The sequence below is a fragment of the Leptonotus elevatus genome, chromosome 11, assembly GCF_054856555.1.
Source record: "Leptonotus elevatus isolate MCC_2025b chromosome 11, RoL_Lele_1.0, whole genome shotgun sequence".
NCBI lineage: Eukaryota > Metazoa > Chordata > Actinopteri > Syngnathiformes > Syngnathidae > Leptonotus > Leptonotus elevatus.
The window spans coordinates 21,259,800-21,284,806 of record NC_141249.1 but is presented as its reverse complement, the minus strand read 5'-3'; the positions used below and the strand labels follow the sequence as shown (position 1 = coordinate 21,284,806).

The 25,007-nt window shown below is 42.0% G+C and overlaps 1 protein-coding gene across 1 annotated transcript in view; it reads left to right on the top strand.

The window, feature by feature from the left end:
• Positions 1-24,236, top strand: part of palld (palladin, cytoskeletal associated protein) — a 43,337-nt gene extending 19,101 nt beyond the window's left edge. The window contains exons 3-21 of the mRNA XM_086089753.1: positions 620-795; positions 947-1,013; positions 1,180-1,297; positions 1,389-1,451; positions 2,085-2,226; positions 2,423-2,446; positions 3,004-3,123; positions 4,120-4,540; positions 13,798-14,463; positions 15,996-16,140; positions 16,312-16,413; positions 17,577-17,801; positions 17,892-18,041; positions 19,434-19,522; positions 19,918-20,050; positions 20,994-21,201; positions 22,259-22,424; positions 22,525-22,658; positions 23,541-24,236. Of these exons, the coding sequence (XP_085945879.1) occupies positions 620-795; positions 947-1,013; positions 1,180-1,297; positions 1,389-1,451; positions 2,085-2,226; positions 2,423-2,446; positions 3,004-3,123; positions 4,120-4,540; positions 13,798-14,463; positions 15,996-16,140; positions 16,312-16,413; positions 17,577-17,801; positions 17,892-18,041; positions 19,434-19,522; positions 19,918-20,050; positions 20,994-21,201; positions 22,259-22,424; positions 22,525-22,658; positions 23,541-23,704 (3,313 nt within the window). The 3' untranslated portion in view covers positions 23,705-24,236. The remainder of the gene's footprint in view (positions 1-619; positions 796-946; positions 1,014-1,179; positions 1,298-1,388; positions 1,452-2,084; positions 2,227-2,422; positions 2,447-3,003; positions 3,124-4,119; positions 4,541-13,797; positions 14,464-15,995; positions 16,141-16,311; positions 16,414-17,576; positions 17,802-17,891; positions 18,042-19,433; positions 19,523-19,917; positions 20,051-20,993; positions 21,202-22,258; positions 22,425-22,524; positions 22,659-23,540) is intronic.
• Positions 24,237-25,007: the final 771 nt, after the last annotated feature.

The following is a 25,007-nucleotide window of genomic DNA, read 5'->3' as shown; positions in this document are numbered from 1 at the left end:
TTTTGTAATAACTACCATTGCTTCAAGCGTTCTCTTCAGCTCAGAGTCTGCATCAAAGCCGTCTGTTGCTCTAGCATAAAAAAACCATTAAAAAACGTATAAATCGTTTTTGGGGACAATATTCCAAAATATAATGTTTTTATAAGTTTTGGGGAGCAAATGAGTTAATGTGATAACTTGAATATTTTTCATGAACAAATAATACGTTTAAAAACTAATTTTGCCACTTGCCGTCGACTGAAGATGACATTGGTAATGACCAATCATGGCTCAGTTTGCTAACCAAACCCCGAAAACAGGTGAGCCGTGATTGGTCGTTACCTGCTTCCTCAGCACAGGTGATGTCATCTTCAGTCGACGGCAAGTGGGATTTTTTTTTTTAAAGGTATTAACTATACATGAAAATTTTATTCTGGACAAAATATGAACTTTTACTGCTGAAAATGGCTCAATGAGTCAAGTATCCCTTTGGGAATGATATAAATCTATGATGTTAAAAGTGTCAATGGGATTGAAATACGATACATTGAAATGGGTTGTGTGAACGTTTCCAGCATTCACACAATCAAGTTTATTACTAAATGCTGAATGTTTTGATGACGTTACGTTTATGGCCCAGGTGGTTCTGCGAGGGTCGCGAGCTGCATAACTCCCCCGACATCCACATCTGGCGAGATGGCGAGCTTCACACGCTGGTGATCGCCGAGGCCTTTGAGGACGACACGGGACGCTACACCTGCGTGGCATCCAACAGCCTCGGGGCCGACAACACCTCGGCGGAGGTTTACATCGAAGGTCACTTGCTGCCTTCATTTGCATGGGAAAAAAATGAAATTGATGGAATGTTAGAGTGCAGTGGTGCATTGAACTTTTGAAAACTGTTTAATGATGGAGGAAATAATGATAATAAAAACACAAATCGAACGTTGTTCTCGTCTCATTTTAGGAGCGTCATCATCAGACTCAGACGGAGAAGGCTCGCCGTCCAAGTCCAGATCGGCAAGCATGCCTGTGTACGTCAGATCATCACGCTGCTATGAACCCCGGCTCTTAAAACTGTTTGGGTCAAATTTGCATTCCATCTGCATCAAAACATAACCGCATTTTAGATATGTTTTACTCTTCATGTTTTATTCAAAAAAAAAAGAAAAAAAAAAGGTCATCCCTTTTCTTTTTTAGACTGCAGAAGAAAACGACTTCCATGTCCCTGACGATACGCTCGTCGTCCCCCAAAACCCCGGAGGTGCTCCCTCATCGCTCCACGCTGGTCCAGTCACTGTCGCAGCCTGCGCAGCGGGTGAGTGTCATCCATCAGCGCCGGGTTACAAAATGGCGATTCAGGGCCCACGCTGTCAGATATTTTGTGTGTTTGCGTTTGGTCCCTTTAGACGCAGAGTCCGGTGTCGTCACTGTACGGCGGCGATGGCTCAGGTCCGCCTACGTTCACAAAAGTAAGTCGAAATACATCACTTTTTTATTTACCTTGTCGTCGTAAATTGGCAGCCAAAAAAGACTACTAAGAGTGCTGTTCTTATAACGCTAACAATGTAACTCAAATTCCTATTCCTATTCCTACGTTTAATTGGAATTATTATTTTTTTGGACAGATTTTGTAAGAATCTTTGTTACTTTTTTTGGTAATGTATTTGTTTGTTTGTAAAATTTTTATCAGTTTTTGTCCATTTTTTGGCAGGTTTTATATTTTGGGTCTTTGATTATTTTGTTCGCGATCCTAAATTGTCTTTTTTTCCAGATTTTTCTTTGATTTTGTCAGTTTTTTAAAAATTATTTTTGTCTTTTTTCTTTTTTTCCCACCCACCTTTTTAAAAGTTTCTCTTTAGTCTTTTTAGACTTTTTTTTAATGTTCAGATTACATTTAATTTCTTGCCATCATCATCGTCATTAGATTTGTGGGTTATTGTTTTTGTCTGTTTAAAAAAAATTATAATTTTTTTTCATTTTTATGAGATTTTTTTTCTGATGTTTGTCATTTTGCCGTTGAATTTTTAGTTTGTAATTATTTGGTGTTCTGAACCTATCATAATGAATCTACAATGTGATGACTTGTGTTTGTTTTCATCCAGCTGCTGCAGGACGCGCAGGCGTCCGAAGGTCAGGTGGTGGTTTTGGAGTGCAGGGTCCGTGGGGGCCCGCCTCTGCAGGTCAAGTGGTACCGCCAAGGCGAGGAGATCATGGACTCCCCGGATTTTCGGATTCTCCAGAAAAGTATGTAACTTTTACCTTTGAACGCTAACAATGCTAATGCTAATTCTACACTAATCATTCAGCATGTCTTTTGTTTTTCATTGATCACAAGTCAGTTAAAACAGCTTTTTTTTCCACATATGATTCCTTGTGTGTTTTAACATACTTGACCAATAAAAAATATTTTCTTTTTTTCTTGGTATGAAATGTGCATCAGAGCCTCGATCTGCAGCGGAGTCAGGTACGTCCAATGATCGTCTGTCTGGCTTAATGTCCCAAGGTGTAGCCAGACGATGTAAATACTCTGAATCACCACAAGGCACACTCTTCGGTGTTCAGGTGTTTGCGCTTCAGACTGTGACTCACCTGCACGGACACTTGTTTTGACTCAGCCATGTGCAAACGACAGAAGCTGCCGACCTCCAATACCACACGTCTCATGTGTCTGTCATGTCTCATTCGCAAAGAAATAGCGTGTCAGCGTTGCAGTCGGTGTCTCGTTTCCATTTTACTGCTTTAGCCCTGAGGGCGACAATTACACTCCACACAGTCAAGTGGTGCAGTGAAAGATTTGTAGTTTAGAAAAAGGGGATGAAACGTAGCCAACCTAAAAGGATCTCAGGGTTCAGCTCAGTAAGCACAGAAAAGAGAAAAACTTAGGTATAAATGTATATCGAGAACATTAGATGCCCTAATAATGATCCCTGTGGGACCCCGCAACATCTACTTGGATCCACAGTACATTTCTTCCAGCTGTTTAACATTCTTGATATTATTCTAATGTTTTGTTTTCCTCAGATGAGATTTGCACCCTGGTTATCGCCGAGGCCTTTCCGGAAGACGGAGGCCTGTTCTGCTGCACCGCCTCCAACGCGTACGGTTCAGTGAACAGCTCCGCCCAACTCACTGTAACAGCAGGTACGTCCATCGTTTTCGAGTCTGTCGTTGTGGTAGTTCAATGCGGGCTTGTGTGGGAGGGTGACGTGGGACCCTTCATTAAATACACCTGTTTTATGACAACTGTTCAAAAACATTGGGTCTTTACAAAGATGAAAATGTTCCCTTTTCATTTAAAGTTGTAGAAGTAGTAACTGAACAATCTTTTTATTATTCTGATTGTAGTTTGTAGTGTACTGCATCGTATGCTGGGTTTTCCCTAATATTTTGGCCCTTTTGCATAGCTAAAGGCATAGCAGAGGCGGGTGAAGGTGACGATAGAGGTACCTGTATTTTCCATTTGTCACCGTTACGGACCGCTTGCATTGAGGCCTGGTGCGGTCTTTGACCTCCATTAGTACGGCTTACAGGACTGGAGTGGAACCATAACCTCCATCAAACAAATCCCATTTGATCAGAATCAGGACTGGGATCCAGACTGAAAATTGAATTAAGATCAGAATCAGGGTTAAGATTGACATCAGAATATGGATCAGATTGAGAGCAGGATTAGGAAAGGGTTTACATTGAAATCAGAATTAGAATGCAAAATCTGTTTAAAACCTTAGAACCAGGACATTGGAACATTGGAACCAAGACCAAAGATTGAGGAGCAAGATTGAGATCAGAATTAGGATCACAATGAGGATTAAAGTTTACATCCTAATCTGGATCAGAATCCGGATTGAGGTTAGGATCATGACCTGGATCAAGACTGAGATCAGAATTCTGAGGGACTGTAAGGGAAATTTTCCACCCCTTTGGATCATTACGTGTACCCGATGTTGGGGTCATTTTGTGCAAAAGTGAGTGCGTCACACAGTCAGAGGGAGGTTTGACTAAACAGGAAGTGCCTGATCTTGGAGTGGGGGCCGCTTCAGATGAGATGATACACAGACACTGCGTTAGATGAAAGCCAGAATGAGAGGGGGAATAAAGGAAATATTCCCGTTCTCCCTGCTGTTTATTTCCCCTCAGGAGCCGAGGACTCCTCCTCCAGTAACGGCGTGTCTGGAGATAGCTCGGCACTGGAGGATGGGGCGTCCTTCCCCCCGCCGCCGCCGCCCCCGCCCCCGCCCCCGCCCACCGAGATCAGCCTGCTGGAATTGCCACCCAAGATGCCGCCTCAGCAAGTGGAGCTGTGGCCTCCGGTAGGCGAGGAAAGGCACGAGGAGATGAGCTGCGTGCCCAATGGCCAGCCCGCCTCTCCACCGTCTCCACCGTCTCCACCTGCAGAACCCGCACCCCCGCCTCCGCCTCCTCCTCCTCCTCCTCCTCCGCCGCGATCTGACCACACTCCAATCCGGGTCGCATCAGACTCACCCCCCACCCCTGGAAGGCTGACTCCATCCCCCGGGAGGGAGGCCCCGCCACTTCCCACCAAGCCCAAACCGAAGCTGTGAGTACCTGCCCCCCCCGCTGCTTGTCTGCACCCTGGGGGGAGGGCGGTGAGCTGGGAAGGGAATCATACCCGCCGCCAGGGAGGCGCCGATGGGAGATCTGATAGCGTTGTGAAAGGGTTAAAACGGAAAGAGGGGGAATCCCGGAAACAAAAGCATTCCGCTGCCATGACAATGTTTCTGTGTGCCAGGATAGTCTGCCAGATGCCGCCTTCATGTGTATTTACAGTGAACCCCCGCAAAGTTGTCGCTCAACATTTGAGTTTGCAGACTTTTTGGGGTCATTTATCCTCCGTTACTCATTCAAAAACGTGCCCATCCTGTGAAATCTATAGGCAATTATAACCATTTTTGGTGGGCATCAATTACTCGCAGATTTTTTGCTAATAGCAAAGGGCCCAGATTTCAAATAAAAACCGGATTAAACCCAGATCTGATCCAAAATTCAAACCACAAGTAATCTTGAAGATTCTAATCCAGATTTGGAAATCCAATCCTACTTTGAATCCGGATTTGAGCCTGTGTTGGGTACTTCAAAAATGAAATCCCAAATCTGGATCAGTTTGATCCTGAAAAACAGCATTGAATTAAACCCATAGTATTAGAGTGTGATTCTATATTATAGTGACACATGTACTCATCAATAGTTAAGTGTCACTTCCATTATCCCTGATTTGGAAATCTCAATCCAAAAGGATTAGGATTATTCTGATCCCATCCAGCAAAGTTTTGAAATACCGGGATAGAATATACCGATCCATGGATGAGGGCCTAAAATTCAATTTTATCAACATATTATCAGATCTGGTTTAATCCTGATCCTTATTCTTCTCACAATCTTAATCCTGATTCTGGTCCTGATTTTTGGTTTTAGTATTGATGCTGATAGTTGCTGTGATCCTGATCTTAATTTTATTCTCGATTCGTGTCTTTGTCCTTATCTCAATCTTATTCCTGATCCTGATCCGGATCTCTATCTTGATCCTGTGTTCTGATCCCAATTTTTGATCTTAATTCCGATTCTATCCGGATTACCTATCTCCTCTTTATGCAAGGACCGAAATTTGTTGCAAACAATAGCATTCGATTCTCTGTTTTGTGTCGTGCTGCTGATGGAGGCTGCCAGGCATCGGTGGAATAACTGCGTCGTGACTCACGGCGTGTTTGTGGAAGTGGAAGTAATCAACTCCCTAATGAAGTCTTAACAATAGCTCCCTCGCTGAGGTGTTGCTTGTGGTTTTGTATGCAAAATCAGCAGCATGTGTGCTTCGGATTTGTGGCTTCGCCAGCAAGCGAAAGTGAGAGCGGCTCGCTTTTCCTCGGAGGAAGACAACAGAAAGAGGCCCGAGAGGGGAGCGGAAAAGCTGAACGAGAGGCAAGAAAAATCATATCATGTCCCATCGGCCTCCTGTGTCGAGAGATGGGCAGTCCTTAAATGGACATGCGAGGCCCGGGATTGGCTGAGACGCCAGGCCAACTCGGCACGCAATTGGTCGGTCAGGCTAGAATGACCTGCGTGGAATGGAGAAAGTTTCCAAAAAAGGAAGAGAGCTGTCGGAGCTGACCTTCCTCGCTGTGCGGAGAAGGGGGGGGGGGGCAATGGGGGGAAAGAAGGGGGGGCTGGTGAAAAGTACGATGGAAGCAGGTCACGGAAGACCTCGGTGGACTCGTATGTTTGCGAGTTGACAGCATGGAAACTAAACGGTCTGCTCACAGACAGCGGACGCCGCGGTTCCCCGGAAAGAACATTCCGGTAACACACAGATAAAAGGAATCTCATTTGATCCAAATTAGGATTATAGACCAATTCATAATATTTGTAAACAAAAGGTGCAAGGATAGTTGCGGGCGCCATGATATTTTAATCCTGGTTCTGATCATGAGCTCAATCTTAATCCTGACAATGGATGTGAATCTGATCTGAATCTTTGTCCTCATCTTGACCACAATCTGGATTTGATCCTGGTTCCAATTCTGAAGTCAATCTAGTCTAAATCCTATTTCTGAAATTGATGTTGGTCTTCATCTGGATTCTTGTCCTAGTTCTGATTTTAGTCTGGATACCCATTCTGATCATAGTCTGAATGTAAATCACGATACTTGTCCCAATTCTGATCTCAGTCTTGATCCTGTTCCTGATCCCAATCCCTATCTGTAACCCCTCCAGGTTTCAATTTGGATGTCAGTCTTAATCCTGATTCTGATCCTGATCTCAATTTTGATCCTCAATTCTCATTAATGCAACTCATTTCGAGCCCAATACTAATCCGGATTCTCATTTTGTGAAACAGCATTCTTATTCCGACGCTCATTCTGATTTGCAATCTTAATTCTGATCCTCGCACCAATTCAAATCTGTTTTGCTCCTTGATCTGATTCCTGATCACTTGTGCGCTCCGTGGTCTGAATCTGATCCAAATCTTAAATCTGACTCTAATCCTGACCACAAATCTCAACCTAGTTCCTGCCCCTCCTCCTGTTACAAATCTCCTTGATAACCCTCCTCTCAAATCGGAATCGTGTTTCTTGTCTTGATTAGAACAAGTTGGACCCTGAATCCTGTTTTAGTCCTTATATCGCTGCTCCCGATTCACATCTCAAACTGTATTCTTGTGTCACGCCTGGTCGCAGCTGCTGGTCTGATGAACGTGTGTTGTTTTACGCTTTGACTGGCTTCTTGCCTACTGTAGTGAGTCAACAATAGCAATGACTCAGAGACCCCCCCCCCCCCATGTTACTTGACATATTGACACCGCCCCCCTTAACATACACACAGACACACACAGACCCCCACTCCTATCGGGGTCCTTCAACACTGATTCATCAACAGGCTGGAAAACACTGAAAGCGGGGGGGGGGCTGTTATTGGGAGCCAAAAATAGAAATGAGTCACTCCTAAAGGTATTGTTTAAAAAAAAAAAAAATTGAGAAACTGAATTCTGAACACATGAAGCACGGTGGACATCGTGTAGTATTTGTCCCACACTATGTTTTACGTACATCGTGTATTTCTTGTTGAATGCACACCGAAGCTCGCAGACTTTCACTCTGGATTAGATGTTTTTGTTTGTATAAATGTTGCACGTATGATGTGGTGTGCTTTGGATCACGAGTGTCTCCTCTTAAAGACAGCAATAGATTCTTTAGTTATACTTTAGAAATTTCCATCCACTTTTCGTGCTTCTCGTCAATGAAAGTGACACTTGGCTCAAACTGCAGCGCGGGTCACACAAAACCATGATGTTTCATACACAAATCACCCTCAATGGACCGTAAGGAGGACTCGTGCGTCTTTGCATTCGTGCCCCGTGTCACATGAGACTTTTGAGACCGACGCCTTCAATCCGTCTTCCATTATGACGCTGTCACGCGTCAAACTCGAGCGCATTTGAGCTCCGTTTTAAGGACAAAGACGGTGAAGTGATTGGAGGCTTCGCAGGAAAGATTATTTACTCTGAACGTGCTTTGTTGTGATTAGAGGAGTAGAATGCGATGTGGGATGCTTTGGATTATGATCGTTTGCTTTCCATAGATCGATAGATGTTGAACCATTTGCGCTCTTTTATGCAGGAAAAAAAGATAGTCAAGAGACGTGTCAGGGAATATGTTTTACTCTTAAATGTTCTTTTATTGTGAAGGCCGAGGGATGAAGAGGGCCTGCCTGGCAGACAGCCTGACTCATGCGGAGGGCGGGAGGGTGAGAGAGCGAGAAAGAGAAAGAGAGGGAGGGAGGGAGGGAGCCAGAGCGCGTCTGTCAGCGTCTGGGCCGCCGAGCGCTCTCTATATAGGTCGCTCCTACCTGACAGGGCCGCAGACGTCTGCACGCTCCTGCACGGAAAGGACGCCAAACGCTCCCAAGGTAAAGCCATCCCGATCGTTTGCTTTGGACTGAAAGTTGCGGGTCGAGTTGTGCTTCCTGCTGACGTGCCTTTATTTGGACTTTGATGAAGTTGAAATCGTTTCCTGTGTTTGCGTGTTTTGGATTAGATAAAAGTTAGCGTCCCCGCTTTGTTTGCTTTCCTTCTCATAACAAACTCTGTTAAGTGCTTCCTCCTCCTCCTCCTCCTTCTCCTGCTGCTGCTGCTGCTGCTAATCCCATTTGATGGAGATGCTGTCCCGTTGCAATCCGGACAAGAATGTGTCGGGCATTCCTTGTGTGATTGAGGGAGAGAGGTGGAGGATGGATGAAGGTGCAGAAGGATGGCGGTGGACGTGAAATGTGAGACGTAAAAGGAAGAAAAAGGCTTTCTGTGCTGCCTTTGAAAGGAAAACAGTCTGGTTCTATTTAATGTGTGTGTGCGCGCGCGTGTGTGTGTGTGCAATTAGAGGCCGCAGAGAGCCAAGGGGCGGTTTTGAAGGGAATGGTGGTGGGGGGGGGGGGGGGGTGTTTTTTTGGAAATGGGCCTCGGTAGAGAAAGTCTTTTCCAAGTCAGCTGACAAGGCAGGCAAGTGAGAAATCAAACTTTTGTGTTTGATCAAATGTGTGTCATCTTGAGCGTCCCATGTTTAGGAGGGCAACGGTCAGCCAAGATTGTCCCGGAACATTCCTATCAGCAGAGTTCTTGCCAAAGCTGTCGGTGAGGCTTGAAAGTCCCACTTTCAGATGAGTTATGACTTCATTACATAAGCGTTCCTTTTAATAAAAAAAAACAATAAAAGTTGCAGCCGTTATTTTCAGGGTCAAATTTGTCATTGAATGAGACATGGAACCATATTTGGGAGCTTAAGCAGTGCTGGCTCGGGGGTGGATTGGTGGGGGGTTATGAAACCATGCACCCTTTATTATTAGTATGAATATTTATTTTATGATATGCTTTTGGTTACTGCGTTCTCATTCATTCAGGTCATTTGATTGTCAGGGCTTTGAATTGATCACAACTATTTTATTATAGTCCCCCCCTTTTTAAAAATAGTTGTTTGTATTTGTATTGTATCACTTACGGCATAACTAATTGTTTTATTTTTTTTATACATATATATTTTTGTTTAAAAAAACATTTTGTTTTTATTATTTTACTTTTTTGTTTTTGTTTTGTTTACTTTTTTACTTAAGTATTCTGTGTTTTTAATTCGAATATTTAATTTGTATTCTTTTTTTATTTTTTTTATTTTGTATTTATTTATTGTTTTCATTGTATTTTAGATGGATGAATTGTTGGATGGATGTTTTAATTTGGGTTTCCATTGTATTTATGTTTTTGCTGTATAGTATATTATTATTTGTTTTATTTGTATTTACATTTAAATTTATTTTTAAATATTTTATAGATTTTTTACGTTTACTTATTAATATATATTGTTTTATTTGTATTGCCGATATTTCCTACTTATTTTATAGTTTTTTTCTTTTTATAAGTACATTTTTTGCATCTTTACCTCCTTTTTTATTTAATTTTCCTATTATTTTTACAAAATAAAATTGCATTTTTTTTTTATGTATTTATATTTTAAATTATTTTTGTATTTCGTGTTTCATGTTCTTTTTGATTTGATGTTTTTCAATTTTATTTTTATTAAAATTATGTTGCTGTTTTTTTTTTTTTTAATACATTGCTTACTTGTACAGTTACTTAATACACTTTATTTTCCATAATATTGAACCGCAACTTTTACTTTGTTTGTTGATTGGCTGCCAAAAGTCGCAAGGCTCTCTGCGTTAATCATGAGGCGTCATGACTGGACGTACGTACGCAAAAGTCTTTGGGAGTGACGGATGCGATTGGTGTCAAAATGCTGTTGGGAAATGATGACGCGTTTCCTGCCCGAGGCCCGAATCAGCTGCGGCAGCATTTTAGCGACGCCTGACTCACATTCGAGAGTCTGTTGCTAGTGAACACTCACATTTCCTATAACCCCCGAATGCACCACTTGTCTCGTGCCTCTGGCGTGACCGGCTTTGTTTGCAAACATCCAGCACGGCCTCATTAGCGGTCGTGCACACTTATCAACTACCTGCCCCCCCCCCCCCCCCTCCCCAACATTTCCTGTCATCAGCTGGCTTGTAAAAAGAGGCGGCCAGCTGCGCCGATGCGGCGGCAGCTATTTATACTGAAAGCCGAGCGAGACCGAAATGCGGTGTCACAGCTGGAATGAGGAGCAGGCAGAGGGCAGCGCCTTCAAAGCGACTTGCCCGGCCCCAGAGCGCAAACACAGCTGCGTCGCCAGTGGCGACGGAGGAACACTTGCCTTGAGTTGAGGCCTCGGGACGTGTGAGCAGCGCGGACCTTATAATCACACACGGCGGCTTTGTTTTGTTTTTGTAATGGCTTTTATGGGTTTTCTAAACTATTGAAAAGCTTACAATAAACCCATTTATTTTCTTCCTTTCATGTTTTTTGATGTGGTATGCTTTGGATCGTGAGCTTTTCCTTGCCTTCGGGCAAATGATGTGACACGCTTTGGATCAATAGCTTTTCCTCGTCTTATATGACGGACGGATGTGGCATGCTTGGATGGATGGACAGATTGACGAATGGATGGACGTAGTTGCTGAATGTGTTTTCTGTGTTGAATGTGGAGCGTCGGGCGAGACGAGGCCGCGATGAAAAAGTTTCCTCTCCGCTGGTGCTCGAGTGTTGACGACGCTCGCGCACAGCCAAAAAAGGAAATGGAGTTGCTGCAGAACGCCCGCCAGCTGCCAAACGATTCCAGTAAAAGCACTCTTTCGCTCTTTGGGGAATGCAAGGAGCTAATGTATATACATGCTGGATGGACGCGAGCGTGTGGTTTAAAAAAAAAAAAAAAGATTGGGATGCAGGATTGTTAGAAAAATAATTTTCAGGGTTGCAGGATTTTGCGGTTGTGATTGTCGGACATCTGGAAAAGATTTAGAGGGGCACGTGAACGCAACCCTGGGGGACTCCTGATTATCTTTACCTCTGGGATGTGCCTTGTACTCAACAGACACTTATCTTAGTTTGAAAGTTCCAACTTTAAACTGACCTACATTCATGTTTATTGTCATAAATCCTCTTGTGTTCACTTACAACTGAAGCAGTTGCTCGGCTCGCTGGTTATTCATGCTAAACACATAAACGAAATAATCGACGACGACGACTAGAAATAATTCACAGTCAAAAAATAATATACACTGGCATATTCACGCACATTTAGTATGTTTTGAGATGTTTCTTGACCAGTTTTTTTTTTCATGATAATCGCCACCATGAACAAAAAGTAAGAATAATTGATAGAAATACAAAAAAACAAAACACAATTCAAATCCAATTTGCAAGTCTTTGGAAATATGAGCCCATCGTCAAAAGAGAACATACCTTTCGCTCGAGAAAGTCCGCTATCTTAATGCTAACATATAATGGGAAATGCCATATACAGGCTAACAAATAGCATTGGTGTTATGATCCTTTAACAGTGTTGGGAATTCATAAACGGACTAATCTAACTAATTATTACCCATATTTGAAACACTGTTATTGTAATCGTAATAATAATATATATATTTTTTAAAAGTCAAAATTATTTGATAAAAAAAAATGTAAGTAGTGAAAATAGTTATTTTTCGTGGTAACAAGTTACTTTTATTATAAAGTAATTCAATTACTATCTCAGTTACCTTTTTAAAATAGTAATGAGTAACTATAATTACTTTTTCAAAGTAACGTTCCCAACACTGCCCTTTAAGCAATGCATATTTGAACACAGGAGAGCAGGGGTGGCCAAGTTAGGTCCTTCGAGAGCCCCTATCCAGCCAGGTTGGATAGTGGCTCTCGAGGACCCAACTTGGCCACCCCTGCAGTAGAGCAACACATGTAGACAGACAATTCAACAATTCCCACGGGCGTTTATTCTTTATGTCCTACAAAGAGCAAATAATGTCACTGCAGAAATGAAGCAAAAAAAAAAAAAAGTGACAAAAATGGTTTAATTTCTTTACATTCCATTTAAATATGTTATTACTATTTTTCTTATTTATAAAAATACAGTAATTTGCGTTTGTTTTGGGGGGAGGCTGGAGCAGATGAAGTAGTACGGTTCGAATGTCCTCGTCTGCGTGTGGGACGGCGAAGGAAAGGCCGGCGCAGCGCTGCTATCTTATCAGCCTGCCGCTGTCCACAAAAGAGCGGCTAAAAACGTGTTGACAATGCACGGAGGGGATGAGCGTCGCCCCAGCGCTTCCTGTTGTTTGCCACTCGTGTGTCACTGCTGATGTTTGGTCTCTAATTGTTTAAGTGTGTTTTGGGCCCCGATGGTGAAGCTTTGCAACCTCTTGAGCGTAGTTGACTGGCTGCGTCATGATGACGAGGACCTGTGGGATTTGTTTGCAATTAAACTGTCGAAATGATCAAATACGCTGCCAGAGGTGCCAAATCCAGGTCCAGAAAGTAAAAACCCTGCCACAGTTTGGCTGGTGCTAGTTAGCTAGCTCCCTAGCTAGCTCCCGTGGTGCTCGTTTACCTGCTAGGGAGCTAGCTAGCTACCTAGCACTAGGGGCTCAAGCCAAACTGTGGCAGGGTTTTTACTTCCTGGACCTGCATTTGCCACCTCTGTACGCTGCACTGCGCATGCCAGGCCAGTAGTTGGCGATGTAACTTTGTGAGTCTGTTTGCTTGTCTTATACGCAACGGCAAAAGTCTTTTGAATGAAGAATGATAGCACAAATGCTAATACAGTGCCGTGCTTCTGTATTGTTGTTTTCACTGTATGCTTTAATTAAAGTCGACTTTAAACATTTCTTGACAATAATATGTTATATGTCACCTCACTAGTCGAAACATGACATTCTGATTAATATTACATTTGTGGAATATGAGTTATGCAGCAAAATCCGGAGGGCGGCCATTTTGCCACTTGCTGTCGACTGAAGATGACATCACAGTTGCTCAGGGCTCAGGCAACGACCAATCACAGCTTCCCTGTTTTCTGAAGCTGAGCTGTTAATGGTTGTTTTCACTCCACAGCAAGTGGCAAAATGGCCGCCCTTTGATAATGATAAAATCTGCTGGATTTTGCTGCTTCACTCACATTCCACTAATGCAATATTTGGCCAAATTCCATTTTTAGACTGGTCGGGCTGCATAGAACACATTATCGTCAAGAATTTAATGAGTGTTATATTATAATATTTTAGGGTTGTTTTTCCCCTCCCCCTTATTGTTTTTCTTTTAAATTGTGAAAACCTGATGCCGTAAGAGTCAACCTGGCAGACTCCTGTTCTGTTCTGGACAGATGTGTCAATAAAGCTATTTGAATTCTGCCAATTCTGATGAAGGTATGTTTTCCGTTTGTTTACATGCAGGAACGCGTCGCAGCTGAAGCAGCTTCAGGAGCAGATTCTATTGGAGCAGCAGGAAGCCGCCATTTGGCAGCAGCACAGCCAGGAAGTCCCGCCTCCCCCGCAGGAAGTGCCCCCGTCCGACTCGCCGTCTCCGCCCCTCCCTCCTCCCCCCTCCTTCCAGGAGCTGGAGAGCAGCACCACCATGCAGGCCAGCACCTTCAACTACGCACGGCCCAAGCAGTTTATCGCCGCCCAGAACCCCGGCGGGGTCGGCGGCGGGTACGCCCCCCACTCCTCGGGGTCCTCGGGCTCCAGCCTGTCGTCCCCTTTGTCCCCACCCACCTCGCATAAAGCCTTCGGCAAGATGGCCGCGCCGCCGTTCTCCAAGGCCGTGGACTCCCCCGGCTCTCCCTCGTTCCCGCCCCCGCCGCCGCCCTTCTTCGCCGCTAACCTACCTTCGCCTTCGGGCGGCGCCCAGGACTTCCCTCCTCCTCCGCCTCCCCCGCCGCTCCCTCCTCCCCCGCCCGCGTGCGTGTCCCCCGCCCTCTCGGACGCATCCTCGCCATTCTCCTCCGTCCCGCCGTCTCCGGCTTCCAGCTTCCTGTCCTCGGTGTTGCCGGCCACGCCCACCATGCCGGGTAGCCCCACAGTCAACGCGCTGGGCCTCCCCAAAGGAAACGGCACTGTGTGAGTTCCCAAATGCGTTTCGTTGATGTGGTCACAACTGGGGGTGGGATCGACTCCGTGGATGCACAACCGCCAGTAGATGGCAGCATTTTGAGCAAGCGACTTTTTTCTACTACTCATTATAAAAGAATGGAAAAAGGCAGAATCATTATTTCTCCTCTTTCATTTGGTAGATTGCTCTAAAATGGCCTACATTCCTTTGCTGTGAACTATTTTATTTATGCACTTCCAACAATTTATGGCAGTAAATATTCATCAGTTCCCTTCCTTCCCTTCATCCTGGCATTCCTGCTTTGGCCTGCCAGAGATAAGACGACCCGCTTTGGAATGTTGGAGCTGATAAAAGCCAGTTAGTGGGCGGATAGATCGGGCCTAATTGTGCGGACTCAGATAAAGTAGTCTAATTTACTCATCCTACAAAAAAGCATGATTTTTTTTTTGGCCTCGTTTATTGCTGGGGTTGCGTTCCAAAAAGTACCTGCAATAGATGAAATCTGCCAAGTAGTCAGATTATTTTTTTTTTTACATTTATTAAAAGGCTCACCAAACACTTTATACAGGCATTAATATTTTCTCACTGTTCAATAGCCTATATAGATAAAAAAAATTATAATAATACATTGTACAATAGTATAAAGAAAAATCATTGAAAATTGCACCCAAAAAAATCCACAAAATAATGAGGCTGCGAGGAAACACTCATGAATTATAATATTGCAACTTTAAAAAATAAAGTACTGTCTATTTTTAATTTACTTAAACAGCAAGCCTACTTGTTAATTTTCAGTTGAGAGTAAGTTTACTTGCATGATTCTAAATAATAATAATAATATTAAAGAATAATATAGATAATACCGAAAATTACATTGTTTTTTTAAAATAATTTTTGCCTGTATTTAAATGGCTTAAGATATAAGCCTACTTGCTAATTGTGTTTAAAAAACGATTTTATTAGCAATATTTTAAATTGAATAAAAATAGCAATAATAAAGAATAATACAGATAATATCTGCTAAAATTATGTTGTTGTTGTTTTTGTTGTTGTAATTTTTGTCTGTATTTAAATGGCTTAAACTATAAGCTTACTTGATTTTTTTTTTTACGAGCAAGATACTTAAATAATAAAATAATAAAAAATACATATAATAATAATAATAATAATTTACAACTAATGCTTTTTTTTTGCCTTTATTTAAATGGATTTTTATGATAGTACATTTTTATTTGCATGCTTTTCAAACAAGGAAATACAGCAGCAAGATAAATTATAGTTTAATATGTAAACATTTCTATATATTTTTTTCCATTAACAAATGTGTGTACCAGTCCTGTACAATGGCTAGATTAACGTTTAACGATTAACGAGCACAAAAGAGTTCTGGCCTCCCTCTAAAATTAAAATTAAATTTAAAAAATGCACGCTTAGTAGCCAAGTATATTTGTGGATTTACTAATATTATTTTTAGTCTAGTAGACTTAATTTTCTTTGAATTTTAATAAGATTGCTTAAGCAAATGTGTTTATGTCTGCAGCAAAGCCTTCCCCAAGAAGTCTCCGGCCCCTCGCACCCCTCGCATGGCCTCCGATTCGGACATCCAAGGCTCCAAGGACGCCGTCATCCAAGACCTGGAGAGGAAGTTGCGTTTCAAAGAGGAGCGCGTCAGCAATGGCCAACAGGTGTGTGTGCGTGTGTGTGTGTGCGTGTGTGCGTGTGGCCACGCCCACTCTACAGCAGCAGGGCCTCCTTAACATCCGGCTACTAACAGTGTTAAACTCAGTGTGTGTGTTTGCGCGGCGCTACTTACGCACTAACCCGCGCTGACCCCTCAAATGCATCCATGCTTGCAGAGGCTAACCTACGAGGAAAAGATGGCTCGCAGGCTGCTGGGCGCCGACAACGCCGCCACCGTCTTAAAGGCGCAGGACGCTGAGGAGGAGCCCGTCACGCAGGTACTCATACACGTTAGTTGAATCGACGACGCAGGGATCGCGTGGGGACTTTCTCACTCCATTTTCCCTTCCTGATCTTGTCCCAATACTTTTGCACAATCATCAGTTTCCACGCTTTCTAACATTTTCATTTCCTGTCGGTGTCTCAATACTTTTGCTCAGTACACCTATTGTGCATTTAATTGTTTTATTGGTGCCCCATGCCATTTTTTGTGCCATTTTCATGTGAGTATGTGTCCCAATACTTTTGCACAGTACTTGTAGTGCGCAATTTAATTCTTCTTGGTGTCCCACTACCTCTACAATAGTATACAGTCCGATGCCACATTTTCACTTCCTGTAGGTGTCCCAATATTTTTGAAAAGTACATGATTCACTTTTTGTTGGTGTCCCAGTTTTGGTTTTTTTGCGTATTAGCAAACTGTACAAATTGCATATTTTCATCAATATTTTTGAATTTTTACTTCCTGTAGGTGTCCCAATACTTGTTTCCAGTCAATATATTGTATGTCCATTGGTGTCCAAATACTTTTGCATAGTGCAGCAAGTGTACGTTTAGGGTGTCTGCCATCTTGTTTTCTTCCATTTTAACTTCCTGTTGATGTCCCAATACTTTTGCACGTTGCATATAGTGTATGTTCCGTGTCTTTACGGTTTCCTCCTCAGCGTTTTCTCCCATTTACACTTCCTGTGGAGGTGTCCCAATACTTTTGCACAGCATTTTGCGTGCGTATGTGCGTATTTCAATTTGACCATTGATGAGGTGTATGAACTCTGGACACGTGTGTGCGTGTGTGTAGCGCATACACATTTTAAAATGGAGCGGAGGCCTCCGTCAAGTGGCCTGTTGATGCAAATGTGTCACCTCCGGCAAACGGGTCTTGTTCATTCATAGGCGCCAAACAGCCTCCGGTTTGTGTATTCATCACAACCCTGTCACGTGAAAGCTTTCATTGTCCCTGATCGATCCATTCGAACCTCTAACAAAGTAACCGCTCTTCCTGCTTCTTTCGCACCGAGAACGCTCAGCGCTTTGCTTGACGGGAAGTCGCGACGGGCGCTTTTTGAGGTCCAAGCATGTCGCTACGCTAGCATGGCGCTAATGAGTCATCGAGCTAACTCAACTTTTTTTTTTCCCGCGTGTGTGTGTGCGCGTGCGTCAGGAGTACAAGGTGTCCAGCTTCGAGCAGCGCCTGATCAGCGAGATCGAGTTCCGGCTGGAGCGTTCGCCGGTGGAGGAGTCGGACGACGACGTGCAGCACGACGAGGAGCACGCGGCCGGCCACGGGACGCCGCCGTCCTTCCACAACAAGCTCAAACACTACAAAGTGTTTGAAGGCATGCCCGTCACCTTCAGCTGCAAGGTGCACGGAGAGCCCAAACCAAAGGTCAGCACAGGCAAAAAGGAAACGTCAACCGGAGATGAACGTCCAATATTGGTATTTCTTGAAATGTACGTGACGCGGCGCGTGTTGCAGGTGTACTGGTTCAAAGACGGCAAGCAGATCTCCAAGCGCAGCGAGCACTACCGCATCGGCCGCGCCGCTGACGGCACGTGCACGCTGCACACGGCCGCCGCCTCCCTCGATGACGACGGCAACTACACCATCATGGCGGGAAACCCCGAGGTGGGAGGATAAAAACGCGCCTCGTCATTTCACCACGGGAGTACTTTCCGCACGTGTTTCCCGGCAGGGTGTCGTGATGTGTAGTGGTTAGCGTGTGCGCCTCACACTCGTGAGGTTCAACGTTCGAATCCAGGTGTGATTTTTCTGGAGGCGTGAATGTGCACTTTCCTAAAAAGAAGACGGACCAAGGATGAGCTCTCTCACTTTCCTAAAAAGAAAAAAAGTGCCCCATTTTCTTAAACATAACACCTAACTACTAGGGGTTTGCACAAAAATCGTTTCTCATAAGAATCACGATTCTGATTTAGTACGATTCAGAATCGATTTTAAATGTCCCAAAATCGATTTTATTTAAATTATTTTATACTGTCTTCCCTTTGTTTATGTGTGCCTTGGGAGCGCTGTTCATGTTGTACCCGATTTGGCCACTTGGGGGCAGTGTGGTTCCACGCGGTCTGATACACTGTTAAGTTGTAGCCACATTAGAGAGTAGAAGGAAAAAGTCACGATCAAGTGATTTCAATAAAAGTTGTTTTTTGCAGCGTGGAGCCGTTCTTTTGAGTGATAAAAGTGCCGCGAGTAGCGCGCTAATTAGCATTAGCGAGTCCGACTGGAGTAGATCATTACAATTTCTTGAACATCTATAAATTGAAGCAAAAATCATTGTCGATCAAATCCTTTTGAATCAAAAATCGTTCTTAATCGAAAATCGATTCTGAATGGGATCGCACACCCAAAAATCGGATCGTGAGACATTCAAAGATTCCCACCTCTACTAACTACACTATCGTAAAAAGAAGACCAAACATGACAATCCCGAAAAGAAGAAAATCAAAACAACAAAAACATTGTTACATTTTCCTAAAGAGAAAAAAATATTCATGCAGCAATTTTCTGAAAAATTGCAAACTGTTGACGTGGTGCTTTTCTAAAAGGAAAACAAATATTGTTGCACTTTCTTAAAAGGAAGACGAATCTGTCAATGTTGCTCTTTCATAAAAAGAAAACTGTTGATGCATATTCCTAAAAGAAAAAAATATCAATATTAGCTGTCTAAAGATATGACAAACTAAAACTAAATGGTCCATAGGTGTGAATGTGTGACTGCTCTGTTTACATGTCCATATTTGGAAGTGCTTGCGTAGCAGCCTACCAATTATTATTTTTAAATAAATAAAATAAAACGAATAAAAGCTCAACTAATGAAAAGTAACAAACCCCCAAAAAAACCTAGCTATAAAAAAAAATAGCTATAATGAAAAATCCCAAACTATTCTAACCCTGCAGCACATCCACGATAAACGGCGTTATTTCTCTGCTCTCCCTCTATCGCGGATTTTTGCTATTTGCTCGCTAGCGCCGTCTGGTGACTGCTGCCTGTATTACACACAGGGCCGAGTGAGCTGCACGGGCAGGATGATGGTGCAGGCGGTCAACCAGCGAGGTCGCAGCCAGCGCTCGGCGCCGGGACACATGCGCAGGTTCGAGACAAGTCAGACAACAACACGCACACACCACACACGCGCGTGCGCACGTGCGCACGTGCACACGTGTCAGGGCCTGCAGCGACTTGCGTCACACTTCTTTTGTGGACCTGTTGTGCTAATGAGAGGGCACTTGTGTTTTGCTCTCTTGAATAAGTGGTTGTTGACAGAATGATGATGATGATGATGATGATGATGATGATGATGATGATGAAATCCAGTTAAAATGTTAAGGAAGTTGACAATAATCACAACACAGCATATCAGATCAAGTGTACAAATCAGCTAAATATTCACAGTACAACATTAGCTCGTAATAATAAACACTACGTGAATAAAGTGAAAAGATTGTGTGTGAAAAGTGAAGATGTGTTCTTTTGGTGGACCGCCAGGCCGAGGTCGCGGTCCCGAGACAGCGGCGACGAGAACGACAACATCCAGGAGCGGCACTTCCGCCCGCACTTCCTGCAGGCGCCCGGCGACCTCATCGTGCAGGAGGGACGACTGTGTCGCATGGATTGCAAGGTATCACCTCCACCGCTCACCCTAAAAACAAAACAATATAGCAATAAAAATAAACAAATACAAGCCGACTTTCCACAAAAACCTTCTGCGACGCCATCCATAGGGAAATTGGTTTTTACCTGGAAAAAAAAAATGCAAACAAATAGCAGTATTACCAGCCTACTATAATTAAATAATATTAATAAATAAATAAAAATAATCAAATAAATAAATTAATTGAAGTCTAATCTGCTGGAAAAAAAATCCCTAATATTAATCCCAAAAATTCTATTCAAATGAAAAATCTTTCCAAAATAAAATATAAGACTAAATAATAAAGATCATTATATTATCAAAATAACCCTTTGGTTAAATAATAAAACTCCATCAATTAATAAACAGTGTACGAAAATAGTGTCATTTTAAAAATATAAGTAAAAAATAAAAAATAAATGTCCCAATAACACCAAGATGAAAATATAAACTCTTGCTTGCGTCTTAACTGGTTCTCATGCCAATGGGACTTTTGTTTGTTTGTTTGTTTGTTTTCATTTGTTGTTTTTCTTCCTTGTTTTCCACTCTCGTGTCGTCTGGCAGTCTCGCCTTCAGAAATTCTTTTGGAAAATGTCAAAAGGTAATAAAACAAATCGTCTTCCTGCTGTGATTCCAGCCCAGCGTCTGAATGTCAACGCTATTTATAGCACACTTTTATTTATTTCCACGCCGTGCCGAGGCAGCCAAAACTTTCCAGAGAAAATTCCAGATGGCACAAAGTCAGCCAGAGTCACGCACACACACTCACTCACACAAAACTCCCACGAGATCACAAACCTTTTTGGAAATTGTTTTAATTTAATGTTGCAGTACCATGTTGTGCCACAACATATTTGGCAGCACTGAGCTATACGTGAAGAGCAGCAGCGTGATTAAGAGCCAAAAGTCAAAAGTGTTGTCTTGATTGCAGGTGAGCGGCCTTCCCACCCCGGACCTGATTTGGCAGCTCAACGGTCAGACCATCCGACCCGACTCGGCCCACAAGATGTTGGTGCGTGAGAACGGTGTTCACTCGCTGGTCATCGAACCCGTGGGCGCCCGCGACGCCGGCATCTACACGTGCATCGCCAGCAACCGCGCCGGGCAGAACTCCTTCAACCTCGAGCTCATCGTTGCGGGTAAAAAAAAAAGAATCACAAATGTCGAAACCTGCGCGCGACCGCAACATTTTCGGGAAATGCCCGCGAAAAATCAAACACTCATAAGTGTGTTCTGCTTTTTCTTTGGCTTTTAGGAAGGTAGGATAATGATAGACATTGAACGGGAAATTAGTTCTCAAAACTCAAACTACAACAGGAAGTTCAAGGGGAAAAAAAGTATTTCCATAAAAAAGTTTTTAAAAAAAGACAAAAAAAAAAGTCATGTAAAACCTGTAAAAAAAAAGTTGCTTTTAAAGATTTGTAATTTTTCAAAAAAAGTGTTTGTTTTTTTCAGATTTTGTAAAAATGCAGGATAATAATCTGTACAAAGAAGGGAACATTTTCGTTTTTCAGGGAAGAAAAACATTTCAAGAAAATAATTTTAGTATTACACTGAAAACGTTTTTTTTAAGAAAAAAAGTTCAAGAAAAAAAAAGTTCAAGAAAAAAAAAGTTCAAAGAAAAAAAAAGTTCAAGAAAAAAAAAGTTAAAAAAAAAAGTCCAAAATCAAAACACAAGACTTCTTTTTTTGGGGAAAACAAACTTAAGAAAAAGAAGAAGAAAAATTCCAAGAAATGCCATAATAGCCTGTCAAAGAAATTTTTAAACATTTAAATTTTTCAAAAGGGATGAATCAGAATAATGCAAAAATAAATTTCCGTAGATTTTTTTTTCAAGAAAATGTCACAATGTTTCAAGAAAAGTCTTAATATTAACAGAAAAATGTGTTATTATTTTGTGAAAAAAATTCTCATTTTTGAAGAAATTTTTTGAACTGTTAACGGAAGAAAGTTGCAATATTCTCTGAAAACAAATTGTAATTTTTCAGGAAAAATATTATTTAAAGCCATAAAAAAGCCCCAAAAATATTTAACGCTCGTTTCAGTCTTCTTTGTACGTCAAATGTACAGGGTCAAACTAGTGTGGGGTCATCTAGTGGTAAACTGTGAAATTACACCCCATATAAATGTCAGACAGGACAAAATAGTTAGGAACTAACAGGATTTAGTTTTGTTTTTCTGCGTATCCCCGTGCAGCCAAAGAGTTGCACAAAGCTCCGTCGTTCACGGAGAAGCTGCAGAACACGAGCGTGGCCGAGGGGCACCCCGTGCGTATGGAATGTCGCGTCAGCGGCGTCCCGTACCCGCAGATCTTCTGGAAGCGCGAGAATGAGTCGCTCACGCACAACACCGACAGAATCAGGTGTGCGCCTCGAAAAGAAAAACAAAGAAAATTATTTTTTAATTTTTTTATTTGTCTTGCCCTTCTCACTGTGTTGTTTTGCATTTTGGGGGTCACCCAGCATGCACCAGGACAACTGCGGCTACCTGTGCATGATCATCCAGCCGGCCAGCAAAGAGGACGCCGGTTGGTACACCGTGTCGGCCAAGAACGAGGCGGGCATCGTCTCCAGCACCGCGCGCCTCGACGTGTACGGTAAGAAACTAAAAAATATATCGACGCGTCACTTTTTTTTTACCCTTATGCAAGCAATTTTTAATATTAGAAAAAAAGAAAAAAGATTGTATTCTTTCAAAAATCTTAAAGAAAAAAATCATATTGTTGCAAGGAAAATTTTATATTACAAAAAAAAAGTTGATTGTTTATTTAGGAAGAAAAAGTCAATGTATTCCATAAAAAAAAAAAAAAAATACATTTTTCAAGAAAAAAAGTCACACTTTATGACAAAGTTCAACATTTTCATGTGAAAAAAGATGAATTATTTTAATTAATTTTTAAAAATTCTAAAAATATTTTCATAAGAAAAAATTATTTCACACAATTTTTTTTTGTTTCTTCAGAAAAATACTAAAAAAACTCTAAAAACAAGCAAACAAACAAGCTAATAACTAGAAAACAAGATTTTCAATAAAAAAAAAAGTCATTATCTTGCATGAAAGAAGTTGCAATTTTTCAGAAAAATATCATTATAGAAAGTTACGAATGTTTTTTCCCCCCCTCAACAGAAGTTTGGTACTCTGCAAAAAGGTTTTGGGGAAAAAATCATGAAAAAATTAATGCATGGATGAATGATCTATGGAAAGCAGCTAACATTTTCAAATAATATATTTTTTTCAGCAAATTTTTACATTTTTTGTTTTCATTGTTCAATAAAGTTGTAATTTTTCAAAGTAATTTCATAACATTTCAAGAGAAAAAGTCATATTATCCCACGTCTAAAAGTCGCACATAGTATTGTATTGGGATTTTTTAACGTTTTTAAGTTGCAAGTTAAGTTGTCTTGTTGTGTCCTGTGCCTTGCTGTCTGCGCATTATCTCATCCGTCCTGATCGCGGGCGCCGTCGTGGGCGTGTTCAGGCCAGTGGCAGCATCCGGCGAGCGCGCGTAAGGCGAAGCCGCTGCGCCCGTCCAGCAGCCGCTACGCCGCCCTGACGGAGCGCGGCCTGGACGTGAAGGCGGCCTTCTTCCCCGACAGCAGCCCTCTGCCACCCGGCTCCCTCGTGGAGAGCGACGACCTGTAGGGGGCGCCACCTCCATCCATGGGCCACACCTTCCTGCTTCTCTTTTTCTTTTCTTTTTTTTCCAAAGTGGACTGGCAAGTACAAGATGGAGAAGTGGAGCAAGCTAGCGAGCGAGGCCGGGCCTTAAAGGATGAGTACGAGAAAGTTGTGTTGGTTTTGGTTCTGGAAAGACGGACTGTTGTTGTTTTGGTTCGACGCGAATGCTTTTCAGTGTCACAAATTGTCCAGTTTATTTTTGTATTTAAAAAGAAAAAAACTATTTCCATAGCCGACATTTTAAATTATATCATCCGCCTATATCACAATGACACGTGTTTTTTTTTTTTGCATGTGCTCGTGGACACACAGTGCCAAAACATTTACCATCTTTCCTGTCATAAGCGCGTTATGATTATTAGCTATTAATCCATCAGCAAGTGTATTTGTGTGTTTTCCATGCCCAGCCGTGCCTTGTACATGGATTGATTTCCGCCGCTGACGATATTATTTTAGTTCATGAACGTTGCAAATAAAGATTCTTATGACAACATGATCTGCTCTCTCTCTGTATCTTTCATAAATGTCATATCAGTGGATTTGAAAAAAATCTACTGCTGGAATTTTTTTTGTTTTAATGACCAGAAATTTCCCTTGGTAAGTGGAAAACGTGTACATTTATCAAAAGTCAAATCTTTATCAAGAAAATGACATTGCATGAAAAAGGAGAAAAACAGAAAAATGAAATATATATATATTTTAAATTCTGAACTTGCAAGGAAGAAAATCATACTTTTTCATGAGAAAAAAAATATTTTGTGGAAAAAAGTAAATTTTCAGGATATTTTTAGGTTTTCCAAGAAAAAAAATCATTTTTACAGAAATTTTTACAAAAAAACACCAAAAAAAACACGTAACTTTTTAATGTGTAGAAATTTAGTGTCATCTAGGGTTTCATATTAGGGTTTCAAACTAGGGCTAGGGTTTCAAATTAGTTTTAAACCCTAATTTGAAACCCTAGCCCTAGTTTGAAACCTTAATTTGAAACCCTAGCCCTAGTTTAAAAACCCTAATATGAAACCCAAACCCTAGTTTGAAACCCTAATATGAAACCCAAACCCTAGTTTGAAACCCTAATATGAAACCCTAACCCTAGTTTGAAACCCTAATATGAAACCCTAACCCTAGTTTGAAACCCTAATATGAAACCCTAACCCTAGTTTGAAACCCTAATATGAAACCCTAACCCTAGTTTGAAACCCTAATTTGAAACCCTAACCCTAGTTTGAAACCCTAATATGAAACCCTAACCCTAGTTTGAAACCCT